This window comes from Callithrix jacchus, chromosome 1, assembly GCF_049354715.1.
Source record: "Callithrix jacchus isolate 240 chromosome 1, calJac240_pri, whole genome shotgun sequence".
Lineage (NCBI taxonomy): Eukaryota > Metazoa > Chordata > Mammalia > Primates > Cebidae > Callithrix > Callithrix jacchus.
Genome location: NC_133502.1, coordinates 218,395,464 through 218,410,565, shown reverse-complemented (window position 1 = coordinate 218,410,565; position 15,102 = coordinate 218,395,464). Strand labels below are relative to the sequence as shown.

General features: G+C 57.8%; 1 protein-coding gene and 1 long non-coding RNA gene across 9 annotated transcripts in view; both read left to right on the top strand.

Annotated features, from left to right (window-relative positions):
* The window catches only part of BRD1 (bromodomain containing 1), a 46,558-nt gene extending 36,605 nt beyond the window's left edge, over positions 1–9,953 (top strand). For 7 of the 8 annotated variants that reach the window (XR_013524313.1, XM_078343923.1, XM_035273872.3 and 4 more), the window contains 5 exons: positions 5,451–5,586; positions 6,083–6,210; positions 6,991–7,100; positions 7,234–7,388; positions 8,577–9,953. Coding sequence is in view for 7 of the 8 variants with exons in the window: in XM_078343923.1 (XP_078200049.1) it covers positions 5,451–5,586; positions 6,083–6,210; positions 6,991–7,100; positions 7,234–7,388; positions 8,577–8,760 (713 nt within the window). In the remaining variant the exon portion in view is untranslated. Of the gene's footprint in view, positions 1–1,045; positions 1,203–5,450; positions 5,587–6,082; positions 6,211–6,990; positions 7,101–7,233; positions 7,389–8,576 lie in introns of those variants that run through there. The other variant, XM_035273902.3, reaches the window with a different exon arrangement.
* A 1,668-nt stretch (positions 9,954–11,621) lies between these two features.
* LOC144578481 (uncharacterized) lies at positions 11,622–13,926 on the top strand. Its single transcript, XR_013524332.1, has 3 exons — positions 11,622–11,816; positions 13,435–13,527; positions 13,718–13,926. It is a non-coding gene; the product is annotated as an uncharacterized LOC144578481 (long non-coding RNA).
* The last annotated feature ends 1,176 nt before the right edge of the window (positions 13,927–15,102 follow it).

Below are 15,102 nucleotides of genomic sequence, written 5' to 3'. Positions count from 1 at the left end.
CTCAGGAGGCTTGTGTGGTGGCTTCTACCAGGTGGCCCCACCTGACTGGGCCCTGCCCGAGCCGCGGGCTCCCAGTGTGGACAGTTTTGCTGGCTGGCAGCCATGTCCTCAGCAGCCTCTCAGGCTTGCTCATGAGATGTCTCTTGTAGAAGACCATGTGTGCCCTGTGTGCCACTGTCCCACATTGGAGTGGAGTGCTTTGCCGTTTCCCGTGGTGACAGTGGGCATAGAGCAGACCTTCCCTGATCATGGTGGATTTTGCACCTTCCCATCCATGTGGATTTTGAGAACCATGGTGCCCCCTGATCCTGACTGAAGTGGAGTTCTCTCTCATTCCCGAGTGGCAGTGGATTTCTATGGAGGCTGGTGAGTTCCTGAGCTCTCCCCTGAGCAGCCGGGAGCCTCAGCAGCGTTAAGATGAGGCCCTTGGGAATGTGAGGCGTTCCACTGCTGCAGCTGAGGCACCGGGGAGGGCTGGGCGTGCTCTGAACGGTGCCAGTCCCGCCGTCCGTCCTCTCTTGGGCTTCCCCGGAGGCTTCTGGTGCTCTGCACGGAGGGGATTTCTTGCTCCGCGCTGCAGTTCTTCGCAGTCTTAGGACAGAAATTATTTGGAACCTTCTGATGTTTTCCAAACATTCATCTGTGTGCTCTGAACTTCCGGGAGCGCTCTGACATTTCTCCAGCACAGCACGAATCCAAGTTAGGCTGACCCCAAGCAGGGTCACTGGTCCTGAGGCGACACACTTGCTGGGGGCTGTCTGCCAACTGTGCTGCGCGCCAGGCCTCTGCTCCCACGATGGCCCAGCCCCAGAGGCTGGCCCTGGCTGGTGGCTTCCTTCCTCCGCGACTGCGCTCACCAGCCGAGAACCCTCCGGCCTGAAGTGGTTTGACGCTTGCCGCTGTTCCCTGCCTCGAGAGTCTCCCTGTGCACGTGCCGGGGCGTGAGAGCGCGAGGGTGTCCTTGGTGTCCTTTGGCTGTTCAGGGAGGAGGCTGAGCTGTTCTGCCCTTTCATTCAGACTAAATGGCTTTTTCACTGTTTTCCAGGTTCTCACTTTAACCACTAATGTGCTGGGTAGTTCACTCTTTGGATCCTAATCATTTTCTCTTACCTCAACTTGGACTGGAGTTCTGCTAAGCGGCCGTTTTGGAATGCACAAAGATCCCTGCATCTTGCCTTTCACTTAATTCTTGTGGATCACATTGGAATCATCAGTTCAAACATCCTCTAAACAAAAACACAAACAGCAGCCCTTGGAGGGGCTCCCTGCCCCCACCCAGCCCACCCCTCTGTAAGTCAGAGCCCGGCAGTGGGAATGGTGCTGGCGCCTGGTGCACGCCTGGAGCTGGCGGGATGTCGCGGTGCCTCAGCCTTCCCTCTGGACAGTCAGGAAGGACGCAGAGGAGAGCCCGCCGCAGCTGACGACACAGTTGGACAGTGTTCCAGGCCCGTCCTGAGCATGTGCAGAGCTGTCCCGTAGTGACCGGTGGTGTGGGTGCAGCAGCCGTGCCCGCGCGCATCGTGCTGTGTCGGCGCCGTGGGGTGTGGAGGAGCTTGGCTCGGCGCCGTCTGAGTATGTGGCATGAGCAGTGTGTGCTCGCTCACTCGCTCGCATCTTCTGCATTTCTGGGTTTCCTCTCCCCTTCCCTTTCCTCTGTTTTCTCCCCACAATCCCCAGTGGATTCTTGAGCAGCACTGACACGTTGAGTGCTCCTGCGGCCACCTGAGAAGTCCTGCTCGTGGGGTGGGGCATCCGCAGCCGGGATCTTGTGTTGGCATCTAGCCTGGGCCTCGGGTCTGTCTGCGACCGTCCCCAGCCGCATTGTCACAGAGCTGGTCCCAGCAAGAACAGGTGGAAGTGGAATCATCTTCAGTCTGCGTTTCTATTGAGAGGTTGAAAAACGCTCTTTTATCAATAGTAAGAGCTGAAGATGATGGGCTCTCCACCTCTGGGCAGCGCGGATGCTGGAGCCTTTTGACTGCACGGGGCCCTCAGGGCTCTGGTCTTCAGGGTGCAGGCTCAGTGCACCTGCTTCACACGGCTAAGCTTCCCATGAACTGGAGAAGCTGAGGCAGCATCGTGGGTGCTGGCGGCAGTGGTGGGCAGGGCCTGGCATGGGCGGGTATCCCGTGCCACATGGATGTGTTCCCATGGGTCCCTGCCCTCAGGTGTCTTGGCAGCCACTGATCGGGGTCCAGTGTTCTTGCACCCGTGGCTCAGAGGATTTGTGGTGTCCACGTGGGTTTGAGGGCTGGAGGCCCAAGGTCAGAGGGGACTACCACCTGCCAGTCAGACCTTCAGGCCTCAGCCACCCCAGCTGGACCCCGGGGCTTCTCTCCCCTCTAGTGGGGGGTAGTGTCCCAGCTGCTGTTGCCTGCAGTCTCTCAGAAGACCCTTTGGGGACCTCCCGGAGCAGTTGAGGTGTGCCATGGACGCACTTGGTGACAGGCAGGCTTCCATGGACCATGCGTGGCTGGGCTGTGGTATACCTTTGTGCCATCTCCTTTTGGGGTAGAGAGGGACATTTCTGTGTTTGGTCTTTCTTTGGGCTCTTAGGAGGTCACCGGGAAGGCCCCTTGGGTGGGGGCGGACCCTGGCCGCCGTGGGAATTCCGTGCAGCTCCTGCCTTGAGCGGGTACTGGCTCTTTCCTGGCAGCCGCTGCCTCTTTTAAAGTGCTTGTCACAGCCAGCAGCTTTATATTCAGCATTAAAAAAACACCTCCTGTGAAATAGTAGCTGAAAGTGGCTGCCTGCTGTGTACATGATTTAGAGGCTCCAGGCCTCATGGACCGGGTACCCATCTCTGCACACCTCAGGCCCCGGGCTCCTCACGTTGGGCCCCACCTCAAGGCTAGCCTGGGCTTCAGAATGTTCTTGGCTGAGGTCCTTGCAAGGATGCCAAGGGTGCGGGTCATGGTGGTCATCTCCCAGCTGGCAGGGCTGAGGTGGAGAGGTCTCAGAACCATGGCTGTCATAGATTATTTTCTGGAGGCCCAGGTGGAGACTGGGAGGGTCTGGGCCACACAGGCCACCTCACAGCTCCCCCGAGGCTCTGGGGACTCCAGGCGGTGGCTGCAGAGTGTCCTGGGCCGTGTCAGTGGCCTGGTCTGGCCTCTTGGGTGACTGTACTGCCACAGCCCCTGGACTGCCTGTCAGCAGGCTCTGCGGCCACCCTGCCGTCCTGCCTCCACCAGGCCTTCTGCTGGGCGGCGTCTCAGTTGGGCTGGGTTTGTCTGTGCTGCCCACATCTTCCTGGGCACTGTCACATATTCACGGTAACACGCGGAACCTCTGTGTGCACCTAGCTTGCCGCCTGCGCACCCACTGAACGTTTAGGAAACTCAGGAGGGGACATGTCGTTCTCCTCTTTCTGAGAATTGAGGACTTGCCTTGTACTCTAATCCCCTTCCTGGCCCCACACCATGCCATTAAGGCTGGTGAGCAGCCCTGCATGGCTTGCCTGTGTTGGGGCTGTGGGTGCTCCTGGAGCTGGGGCCCTCAGGCTGGCATCACTAGGCGCTCTTGTGAAGGCCACCTGCACGGGTCATCGTCTTCCCCCAGGTGGCCGCTGCTCGGCCCCTGGGCCTGGCACAAGTGTGGAGACTGACCAGTAACTCTGCTAAAAGCCTCCCCATCCAGGCCCTGATCTGCATCTGCTCAGCTTGGAGCAGGCCCACCCTGCATTTGGAGTCTGGAGTGCACTGGGGGCCTGGTTATCGGGTGTGGGCCACCAGGCTGGTGGCTGCTCTCTGGAGATGGCTCACACCCATCGGCAGATCCCTCCCTGGGCCTGTGCGGCTGAATGTTGGCAGGGGCACTGGGCTCCATCTGTCCACTGCTGGTGCGAGGTGGGTGGAGTCCCGGAGACACCTTCAGGGCCTGAGCTCGCTCTGTGATGAGTGTGGGGAGGATGTGGAGTCCCAGGGGCAGCTCAGCGTGTGGCTCAAGGCCTTCCCCTGTAGGTACTTACATTTGTTCCCTTGCCAGAAATGAGTATCACACCCTGCACTGGCCTTAAAATGACCGAGGTTAAAATGAGAAGCACAGAGCTTCCCTTGGAGCTCATGGTACGTTCCCGTCCTGCAGAGATGGATCCGGGGTCTGACTTGGGTCTGCGGAGGGCAGCAGGGCACTTTCCCTTCTGGACTGTCAACCAAGGTTGATTGGACCCCTCTGTGTAAAAGTCACGCTCCTTGAGAGAAGATGGGAAGTGTATGAAGCAGGTGGAATCCCCGCAGTGCAGCCGTTCCCTTTCACACTGGTCTCTCAGCCACTCAGGAGGCCAAGGCAGGAGGATCACTTGAGCTGAGGAGGTCGAGGCTGCACTTCGTCCTGGGTTTCCAAAAAAAATTCTAAAGAAATGCTCTGTTTACAAATTTACATGTTTTCCTTTGTAAATAGATTTAAAAAAAGTTCAAGGATGAGGTAGGCAGGACAATGGGGTTCTTTTTGGAAAAAAAAAATTCACACACCCCTTAAGCCTCACACCCAGAGGGTGCACTGGATGGGACATCCTCCCCGAATTGTGACTCCTATGGGGGGCTTGGTGGAGGGGCCTCCAGCAGATGCGTTGCTTCCCGTTGACTGACATGAAGTCGGGCATTTTTAGGAGGAAAATGTTGAGATTTGCCTTGATGAAACACTTGTCAAATGTTGAGAGAATGGAGTTGTGCATTGTGAGCTGTTTAGGGCACTTGGAGGCCAGTGACTGGGCAGCTTCGTGTGGGGGAGGCCGGACACCGCTCAGACACGGGAGGACCCCAGATTTTCTGTCTTAGCGTTCCGTCGGCATTTTTGAGTTCATGCTGATGCTTGTCTTTTGAACCAAGAGTTTTTTCTTTTTAAAACCTGATTTCTGGCCGGGCGCGGTGGCTCATGCCTGTAATCCTAGCACTTTGGGAGGCCGAGGTGGATGGATCATCTGAGGTCAGGAGTTCAAAACCAGCCTGGCCATGATGGTGAAACCCCATCTTTTTTTAAAAAAAAAAAACCAAAAAACAAACCAACCTGATTTCCTATTCCCTGGAGCTCCGCTGCTGTAAACACTTTTCTGTGTCCTTGCTGGCCCCCTGGCCTGGCGAAGGGGCCATCTGACGCGATGTGTGCCCGTGTGGACAGACTGCACGTCTGTTCCCGTGCACAGGCTCTCTGCAGCCTTTCTTTGCCCTCACAGAGCCGGTTAGGGACCGGCTTGTCAAGAGGAGCATCTTCACGGTGTTCCACAGACTGCTGTGATGGGAACTGACTGCAGCTGGCTCCGTCCATTTCATTTAATGAGTGACTTTGGAGTTTACTTAGTAAGGACTACACTCAGGGACTCGGGAGTGAAAAGGAAGATGCTGCTTCTGTGGAGCATTCTTTGTAAGATGTGCTCAAGTGTCGTGGAGCTGAGTTGTGCTTGAGCACGTGCTGCTTGCGCTGAGCTCAGGGCCTGCCCGCCTGTGTTCCAGGTCTCACCAACGGCTTTGGGGGTGCGAGGAGCGAGCAGGAGCCGGGCGGCGGCCTGGGGAGGAAAGCCGCACCCCGACGACGCTGCGCCTCTGAGTCCAGCATCTCCTCCAGCAATAGCCCGCTCTGTGACTCGAGGTGGGCACTGCGGCCCTCGCTTCCCGCCACGCAGCCCCCAGCACTGCCCGCCCCACCTGGCTGTCCTGGAAACCTGGACAGTGCGCCTCCCATCCTAGCCCTCTGAAAAATCGTGTCCTGTGGGCAGTTTCCCATGCTGCCTGTCATTCTGCTGTATATAATTCAAGCAGAAGTAGGAAAAACACTACGTGAAATATAAACACAATTTTAGAATCTGCAGTTCAGTTTACATTTGATCTTTTCCTCCCAGAGTCTGGCAGTGAGCACAGTGCTACCTGTCTGCCCTGTGAAGGCCACTTGGCACCTGGGTGAGGCATGGCCCCCTGAGCCCTCCTGGCCACACAGGCACATTCCCTCCAGACCTGCACACCCACGGGCCCGCCTGGCCGAGGGGCTGTCAGGCAGGATGCGTGGTCAGCTTGGCGGCGGGCAGCCCGAGTGAGGCTGAAGCTGGGGCGTGTGGGCCACCTGACTCCCTCTGCTCTTCCTCCTGAAGCTTTAGTGTGCCCAAGTGTGGGCGGGGCAAGCCGGCCCTTGTGCGAAGGCACACGCTGGAGGACCGCAGTGAGCTGATCTCCTGCATCGAGAACGGCAACTACGCCAAGGCGGCCAGGATCGCAGCCGGTGAGTCCCCCGGACTTGCCTGCTCGCTCTTCGCCCTGCTGGTTAGCGTCTTGGGGCTCGCCTGCTGGGAACTGCACTCCGGCTCAGGGAGCATGGTGCCCTGCACAGAACCCCTGGCAACTGCCCACGGTGGGCTGACCTCCCAGGCAGGGGTTTGGCACACAGAGGGGCTCTGGGCTGCAGCCCTGCTGGGGCGCTGTGGGGCCTACTCCATGCTGCCTTTGCTCCTGTGGAGCGCCCAGCTCTGTGTGGCTCCTGGTCGCCAGGCACTGCAGAGGCTGTCTGGGCTTCATTGGTGATCTGCAGCTGCACAGGGGACTGCAGGGTAGGGGAGGGGAGGCCAGGGTTTGGGGCTGGCACGGCCGTCACTGTGGAAGGCAGCCATGCTGTCAGAACCCCCCAGGTGGGAGGGACAGCAGGGAGCTGGTCTGGTGGAGGGGGAGCCAGGAGTTTGGATTTGGATTTGGGGTGCCAGTTGCCTAGATGAGGCAGGAGCACGCTGGGAGCCCCATTGTTGAGGCAAGGAGGGCGCACAAGGGCCCATGCTGGGCACCTGGAGTTAGCCTTCCAGCCCGGAGGGCGTGAGATTTTCTGGGTCTATGAGAGGCTGGTGGTGGGGATGCACGGACCTGGACCCCTCTGAGAGAGGCAGTGAGGCCGCCTGGGGTGGTGAGAAAGGCCTGGGAGCTGCGCTCTGCTGCCAGAGCCCGCCTTGTTGCTGCACCTCGTGGGTGGGGGTGGGGCGTGCCCCCTCTGTCCTGACCCGGCACCTCTCTGCAGAAGTCGGTCAGAACAGCATGTGGATCTCCACTGACGCCGCTGCCTCAGTGCTGGAGCCCCTGAAGGTGGTGTGGGCCAAGTGCAGTGGCTACCCCTCCTACCCGGCGCTGGTGAGTGTGGCTCTCGTGGCTCCCAGGGCCCCAGCACCTGTGTGTCCCCAGGAGGCTCACACAGCTGGGGGGCGGGGGTGGTTGTCTGTGGGTGCGAGCCTCATAGCAACCACAGCGGGTCCTTCCCGTGCAGATCATTGACCCCAAGATGCCGCGAGTGCCCGGCCACCACAATGGCGTCACCATCCCGGCCCCACCCCTGGACGTGCTGAAGATCGGGGAGCACATGCAGACCAAGTCCGACGAGAAGCTGTTCCTCGTTCTCTTTTTTGATAATAAGAGAAGTTGGTGAGTCGAGAGGCCTTAGACTTCGGGGACCGGCTGGGCGGTTGTGTAGGGGCCGGGGGTAGTGTGGAGAAGCTGCAGCCACACCGCTGCTGGGTGACCTGAGTGTCCCTGTGGTGAACAGCCTGTTTGTCTGCCAGGCCCTGGCACAAAGTCAGAGGTGGGTGCTCTGCTGGGGCCTGGTGAAGGGCACTGCCCAGCAACCCTGCTGGGACTGTGGGACAGGCTCTGAGCACAGGGTCTATCTCTGCCCCGATGGCTTCCTCTCCCTCTCACCTGAGGGAGCTGGCCCGGGCTCTCCACGCTCCTTACCTGTGTCCACTGTAGTGCTGGGGGTCCCTCCGCTGGGCTCCCAGGCCCCTGTGCTGCAGACATGGCCCTGCCCAGGCCTGACCTCTGGCCCCGTGCTTAGAGACTTCCATCCTGGCGTCACCCAGCTCCGCTCAGATGACGTCCACCCATCACAGGAGGCTCCCCCTGTGCCCTGGGCTGCTCTTTCCCCCGAGCGCCTGGGACCCTGATGTGCCAGGGGTCAAACCCCAAGACCCCTTTGTGTAGGACACACTGGCAGCCTGGGCCTCTGGGAGGAGCTGTGGCCCCGGCTGTGCCCTGTGCGTGTGCGTGTGGCCTGGGCAGGTGCTTCCTGTTCCCTAGAGCCGGTTGCTCTTGGGACCTGGCGCAGGGGCTTGGGGCCACCGGCCTGTGGTGCCTAGAGCAGGACTGGCAACACGGGCACCCCTGCTGTCTTTGCCTTCCTTGCACCCACCTCTGCCTCTTAGGCACGTGGCCACTGCTCCTTGTCAGGCTCCGAGCGAGGCCTGTGCCTTGTCCATCTGAGGCCCCTTTGATGGGGTCTTCCCTACCACTGGCCCCTGCTCTGGGCCCACACTGGCTCCGGGCTTGGTGTATGTGTGTCTTGTCACTCAGCAGGCACTGGGAAACGTTTTGGAGATGGAAGAGGTGACGGTTTTTATGCCTTAGCTTCCCACGTCCCCAAACCGGGGAGGGGAGGGGAGGAGGAGGGTGCACCCCTGGGCCTCGGGCCTATCCCTGCACGGGGCCCAGCTGTCTTGCGGGTGCTGAGCAGGGCCCCGTTGTATCAGAGGGCAGTGGATTTGTTAGATGATCACATGGAGCGTGCTGCAGTGCCACATGCAAGCAGTGATTTTCCATGTTTTTCCTTTTAAAAAGGCAGTGGCTTCCTAAGTCCAAAATGGTTCCCCTTGGTATTGACGAGACTATAGACAAGTTGAAGATGATGGAAGGGAGGAACTCCAGCATCCGGAAGGCCGTGCGCATTGCGTTTGACCGTGCCATGAACCACCTGAGCCGTGTCCACGGGGAGCCGACCAGCGACCTCAGTGACATTGACTGATGGCCCGCCCCAGCGCGGTCTTCCTTGTCCATAGTGTTGATAAGCTGTACATATTTGTATATTGTTCAAAACTTAACTTATTCTGATTTTTAGTCATAGTTCTTTAATTCTTTTTCCCCAGGGAGGGGGGAGGTTTTATTTCCAAGTTTTCCAGGGACCCATCTGTCTGGGTGGGGTGGGCGCCTCTGGGCAGCGCAGTGCGTCTGTCGCACGTCCCCAGGCCGTGCTGCTGGCGTCACTTGGATATGTAGCTTTTTCTTAAAGACTTTTGAATGTTTAATAATTTTGTAAATCATGCTCTTTACACAGAGTACCACTTATTTAATAAGACGGGATGTAAATTTACAATGACAAATGTGTATTTTAAGAAAGAAAATGACATTATTTTGAATGGTACTTTGTGAAAAGAGGGGAGAATAAAGTTATGCTGTGTACATCACTTGCCGATCACCAAAAACACTCCGCTGCCCGTGACCGCCGGCGGGCGTGTCCCTGCTCCCATCCCGGCCCATCGTCCCCCTGCCCGTGACCGCCGGCGGGCGTGTCCCTGCTCCCATCCCCGCCCCATCGTCCCCCTGCCCGTGACCGCCGGCGGGCGTGTCCCTGCTCCCATCCCGGCCCATCGTCCCCCTGCCCGTGACCGCCGGCGGGCGTGTCCCTGCTCCCATCCCGGCCCCATCGTCCCCCTGCCTGTGACCGCCGGCGGGCGTGTCCCTGCTCCCATCCCGGCCCATCGTCCCCCTGCCCGTGACCTCCCTTCATCCTGCCCACCTCAAACCCCGAAGGTGTGCCTCCCAGCGGATTATTTATTGCAGAAAGTGTATTCATTTGCTTTATAATGAAAAATACATTTGCAAAGGTATATTGATATGCATTTTTATACAGGCACATACAAATTCAACTTGGCTTGGGAGCAGACTGCATCGCCTTGTATAAATGACTCTGGCCTGTGTACTTTGATTTTATAACTTGTAATCTTTTGTTTACAATGAGGGGCTTTCTGTAACTTGTTTTAATTTAGAACACTTTGGTAGCAATAGAAACTTTGGATACATTTTTGTATGGTACATGTGATGTATATAGAATTAGTACTTTATTTTTATTTTTAAGAGGTAAAGCATTATGTTAGGGGGAAAGTAGGGTGGGTTTCCAAATTTGCATTTTTTATATTAAAAATAAAGTCAAGATTTGGACAATGTGGCCATTTTATTTCTGTAGCAGTAGCTGTCTGGGTGAGCCCCAGGGATGGGTGGGGTGTGGCTGCGAGGGGTGGGGACATGCCTTTATCTTGAAAGTTGTGGGATGTCATTATTACTTAACCTGATCATGGTTTTATTCTAAAACTCCAGTTACATGAAAATGTCAAGCCTGTACCGTTTGTAACGTGTCCACAGAAGCTTGGACATCGTCTCCGCTAGTTTGTCCTGCTTCATCTGCTGTGGCCCCCCTCCCGCAGCCAGCGCTGCCTGGCAGGCCCGTCCTACCACCAGCAGCTGGTGGCCCCCAGGATCACCCACTCCCCACGAAGAAGGGTCCAGGCTGCGGGGCACTCGGTTCCCTGAGTGGTGGGGCTGCCGAGAAGCCCAGCTAAGGGTGGGTGCACTTTGCTCCCCTTCTCTTCCTCACCCACAGCCTGATGGTGCTGTTGACAGCAATCTGCTACAAGTGGATCTGAGCACAGGGAGATGCTGAAGCTTTCAGATTTTGTTTCTGGCTTAACCTGTGGGGGACTTTCGTCCTCTGGGCATCATGTCTTGTTCAGGGGAGGGGCTGGGGGGTGCCTGGAGCTGTAGGGGACAGAGGGCTGAGGGGTACTGCCTGGAGTTGACCGCATAATGCTCAGCCGTGTATTCGTTTTTTTTTTTTTTTTTTTTTTGATACAGAGTCTTGCTCTGTTGCCCAGGCTGGAGTGCAATGGCGTGATACCTCACTGCAACCTTTGCCTCCTAGGTTCAAGTGATTCTCCATCCTCACCTCAGGAGTAGCTGGGACTGCAGGTGCATGCCTCCATGTCCAGCTAATTTTTGTGTTTTTAGTAGAGATGGGGTTTTACTATGTTGCCCAGGCTGGTCCTGAACTCCTGACCTCGTGATCCACCTGTCTTGACCTCCCAAAGTGCTAGAATTACAGGCTTGAGCCATTGTACCTGGCCAGCTACATATTATTAGACGTAAAGTACAAAATGAGATGATGTAAACGTAAGAGTGAGAAATAAGACCGCACCTGCTGGGCGTACCTGGCCTGCAGCGTCCTCTCTGCTTTCACGGGGCTGGCATGTCCCTCCCCGCCGTCCCTGCTCGTACAGGGTGAGCTGTGCCTTCCGAGCACTTTCTGGGCTGCTCAGAGGCGTCCCACCAGTTTTCCGGGTTGCTGCCTCTTGCAGGGGTGGCGAGGCGGGGCTCCTCCTGTGCGGGCTCCTCCGGCGCGGGGCGGGTCCAGGCGTCCCCTCCGAGGGCTTGGCAGGTACAGGTGGGAGTGGGGGTTTCTGGGCTGCCTTGGGGACTGGGCGGGCTCCTAGAAGACCTCCCTGTGTTTGGGCTGAAAGCGCAGCCTCGGGGGAGGTCCCCGGGGAGGCGGCTGTCGGGGTGGGAGCGGGGAGGGGCCGGGAGCCGGCGGGACTGCCTGAAGGCCCAGGAACCAGGGCGCGGGGTCCGCTTTCTTTCTGCCGAACTGCGATGAGCCCCTGTTCGGAGGACTGGCGCCCGCGCCCCGCTCCAGCGCTGCCCCGGGGCCCGGGCCTTGTGTTGGACACGCCGGGCTTCGCGGGGCAGACGCTGGGCCGTCCCGGGGGAGCGCTCGCCAAAGCCGGGCGCTGCTCGCAGAGCGCGAGGTGCAGAACCAGAGGCTGGTTCCGCGGGGCTAACGAGAAAAGAGGAAGCGCGCTGTGTAGACGGTACTCACCGCGCGGGGCGGCGCTTCCTCGGCTCCGTGGCGGGGCTCCGGGGTTCCCAGCAGCTCAGACGCGGATCCTTGCCTTGCCCGCCGTCAGGTCGTGCGCTCTCCAGGGTTCTTTCTCCCGTGGCGCGCCCTTTCCGGGTCCCCCGTCCTCCATGGCGGTGAGCTCGGCTTGAGCGTGGGGAGGGTGGGCCTGTAGGTCCCGGGAGTTGGTGTGTCTTGGCTTCTGAGGACGAGGAGGGAGCAAGAGGTCCCCTGCCTTTTCCACCAAAGCCGGAACCTGTGACATCTCCCTGAACCCAGGGGGCTGGCGCCCACCTCGTGAGCAGATCCGTTCTGGCCCAATGCCGCCGGGACTGAGACGGCTGTGGGGAGATACCCACACCGCCCGCACCCCACAGACTCCCCAGCACAGACTTGGGGAAGTGGCGGGGCCTCCCCACCTCGCTAGGACCCTGGGCCCTTTCAGCCCCAGAGGAGTGCCTGGGGGTAGGCAGCTGTGGGGGTAATAGGAACCGGGGCAGCAGCAGGTGTCGAGCGAGGACCCTCAGTCGGACCCGAGGAGGCCCAGCCCGCATGTGCACCATTGGCTCCCACCCCTCGGGACTCTACGGGCTCCCAATCCTTTGGCCCAGGCTCTGAGCACCCAGGTTGCTCTGACTGTGACCACGGGTGGGTGGGAGGCCCTGCAGCCCCCTCCTGCAGATGGGCCCTCCCCTGAGGCCCTCTCAGCGTGGGGGGTCCCTCAGCCTTGCCCATGACCCCCTACCTGTTCCCACACCTGGCGGATGCCGTCTCTGAGCCTCCTCTGAGCACCAGCAACCTCTCCATCCCCACCAAGGCCTGGTCCAGCCCTGCGGTCTTGTGCAGGGTGATGCCTGACCTCACAGGCCCTGTCCTCGGGGTGCCCACCTCACTGAAGAAATTGTGCGGGAGGAGCGAGGGGTGGGGGGCCCCACCTGATGCCTGAGCCCTCACCCCCAGGCTGCCTGTGGCACTGAGTCCTGTGAGTGTCTAGAGGGAGGTTGGGGGGCTACCACCGTGACCCTCAGGGGCCTCCTCACCCCTGCCCCCAGTGCTCCCCTCTTGAGGGATGGTGCTGAGAGGGACTCAGTCTCTTCCTGTCCACCTGGAGATGGCAGCGGGTCAGGCAGTGTCTGTGGCCGGAGCTGGAGGCTGTCGTCTGTTCTCTCTGCTGGGCTCACTTCAGGGCAGAGGCTCGGCTGGGTGGAAGGCCAGGCCCTGGCAGCACAGCTGTTCCATCTCTCTGAGCTTCCAGGGCCTGTTGATGCCGGGGAGCAGGGGCTGGGAGCAATGTGCAAAGGCTGAGGATCCCCAAACTGACCCCCACACGACAAGCAAGAGAGAAGGCCTCTGCTAGTTTACAGAAATAACATTTTTCTCATGGAAAGCAGAAGATTACAGCCAAATTCTATGCCTATTTCAGAATAATCAGTGTCCAAAGTGACAGTGTGTCCCCCACTCTCTCAAAGTCTCCACTCCAGGTAACGTGGGGTGTGTACTCTGCTGTGAGTGGGGGCTTCTGGGAGCCCTGAGGCTGGGGCAGCCAGACTCCCCGGGAGGAGCCTGCTCATGCGCTTGGCCCTGGACCAGGCTGGCAGCGGCTCTGCTGAGCTAGGACTCCTGCGTGGAGATTTAGTGAAATTATGATTCACATACAGTGTCCTGCTCACCGACTCTTAGTGCGGCTCTGCCTTCTCTCATGACTGTTTCTCCTCTTGCAAATGAAACACATCTCTTGCTGGTCCCCCGGCCCAGAGTTTCAATGTCAGCCCAGCTGTGGGGACTCCCACCTGAAGCACCGAGACCCTCCAGGGCCTCCTCTGACTTCTCACCCCGTCCTGTTTACAGGTGAGGACAGCCGGGTTCTGGGGCTCAGCAATCTGCCCTCTATGCCACCCTCATGTGAGAGCCAGATCAGGGGATGGGGAGTAGAGCCCAGGGTGGGTTGGCCAACCCCCACCTTGGAGGGTCAGTATGTGGCAAATTCGACCCACATGTGGAGCATGATGGTTTATGAAGTTCAGTTGTTATCACCCAGAATTAAAAGCAAATGAAAAAAACATGGAGAAGATGGCCAGTTCCAGGATGGCAGCACGGAAGGAAGCTGGCATCACTCTCTGCCACAGAAAATCAAAAATATTCAGCACCAAGATGACCTCCGGCAACATCCCAGCGCTCAAATGTGAGGATGAGATAGTTCCCAGGGCCTCAGAGAAGTGAATAAACTCTGACCTAGCAGATAACTGGAATTCTGTTTCTGTGATGTCCCTTCTCCCAGTCTACCGGACACCAAGCGCTGGGAAATCCCCCTGGCTCACGGCTTCTGCACTGGAAAACGTGAGCTCAAGGTGGGCTGCCAGCTTCCCTACTATGTCGGCTCCCTGGCAGGAGACTTGTTCTGCTTCACCCCAAGGGAAGCATTCAGAATGCTTAAAGGAGAACTATCCCTTAGACCAGCCAGAGACAAAGGGAAGAGGTGGTTCTGGCATCTCTAGCCCTAAAAACTGCCCTGTCATACGAAAGGAGGCACCAAATCAGAGTGGCTGTTCAGCAGTGCTACATGGTGGGAGGTACAGTCCATAGGTTCCCTGGGCATGGACCCCCCTGCCAATCTTCCCACACCACCAGGATTTCCCCTGTGGGACCTCCCCCATTTGACAGGGGAAGCACGCTGACCCTTTGTTGGAGCTGAGGAAAACCTGGGTTTATGGTGCCATCTAGTGCCAAAGAAGGAAGCAGCAACCTAGCAGAAAAAATTCAACAGGTACCTTGCAAAGAATCTCCAAGCAAACATGTTCAGTAAAAACCGAAACAAGCCAGATGGAGACTAGAACAAATGATGAATCCTTCAGTGCAAAGACATAGATGTACATTCAGAAGAAACAAGCAAACAGGGAACTGTGAACTCCTCGAATGGACACGGCAAGGAACCTTTTTTCTATCCTAACTGTCCCTAATAAGATGGCACTATGTGAGCTCAATAGCGGATGTGGGGAAACTCAGTGATCTCCAAGATAACACAGAAAATCAATTCGGAAACTTAACAGAGAATTTTAACAAAGATACTGAAATTAACAAATGAAACAGAAATATTGGAACTGAGAAAAACAGTCTGCTGAACTGTAAACAGAAGCTCTCAATGGCAGAATGGAACAAGCAGAGGAAACGGTCAGAGCTCAAAGACAAGCTATTTGAAAATACACAGAATAGAAAAAAGAGAAAGAATGCAAAGTGTAGGGCTGAGGGCCCCACAGGGTCGTGGGGTGAGCCTTATGCTGTGCTGAGGCACAGGGTCCGAGAAATAAAGAGACAGGACACAGAAGTACAAGGAAAACGCAGCTGGGCTCGGGGGCCACACCACCTATCAGCGGAGTCAGGCGAGCCCCGAAGGTCCAGAAGCGTGAGTGATTATTGTGCATAGGT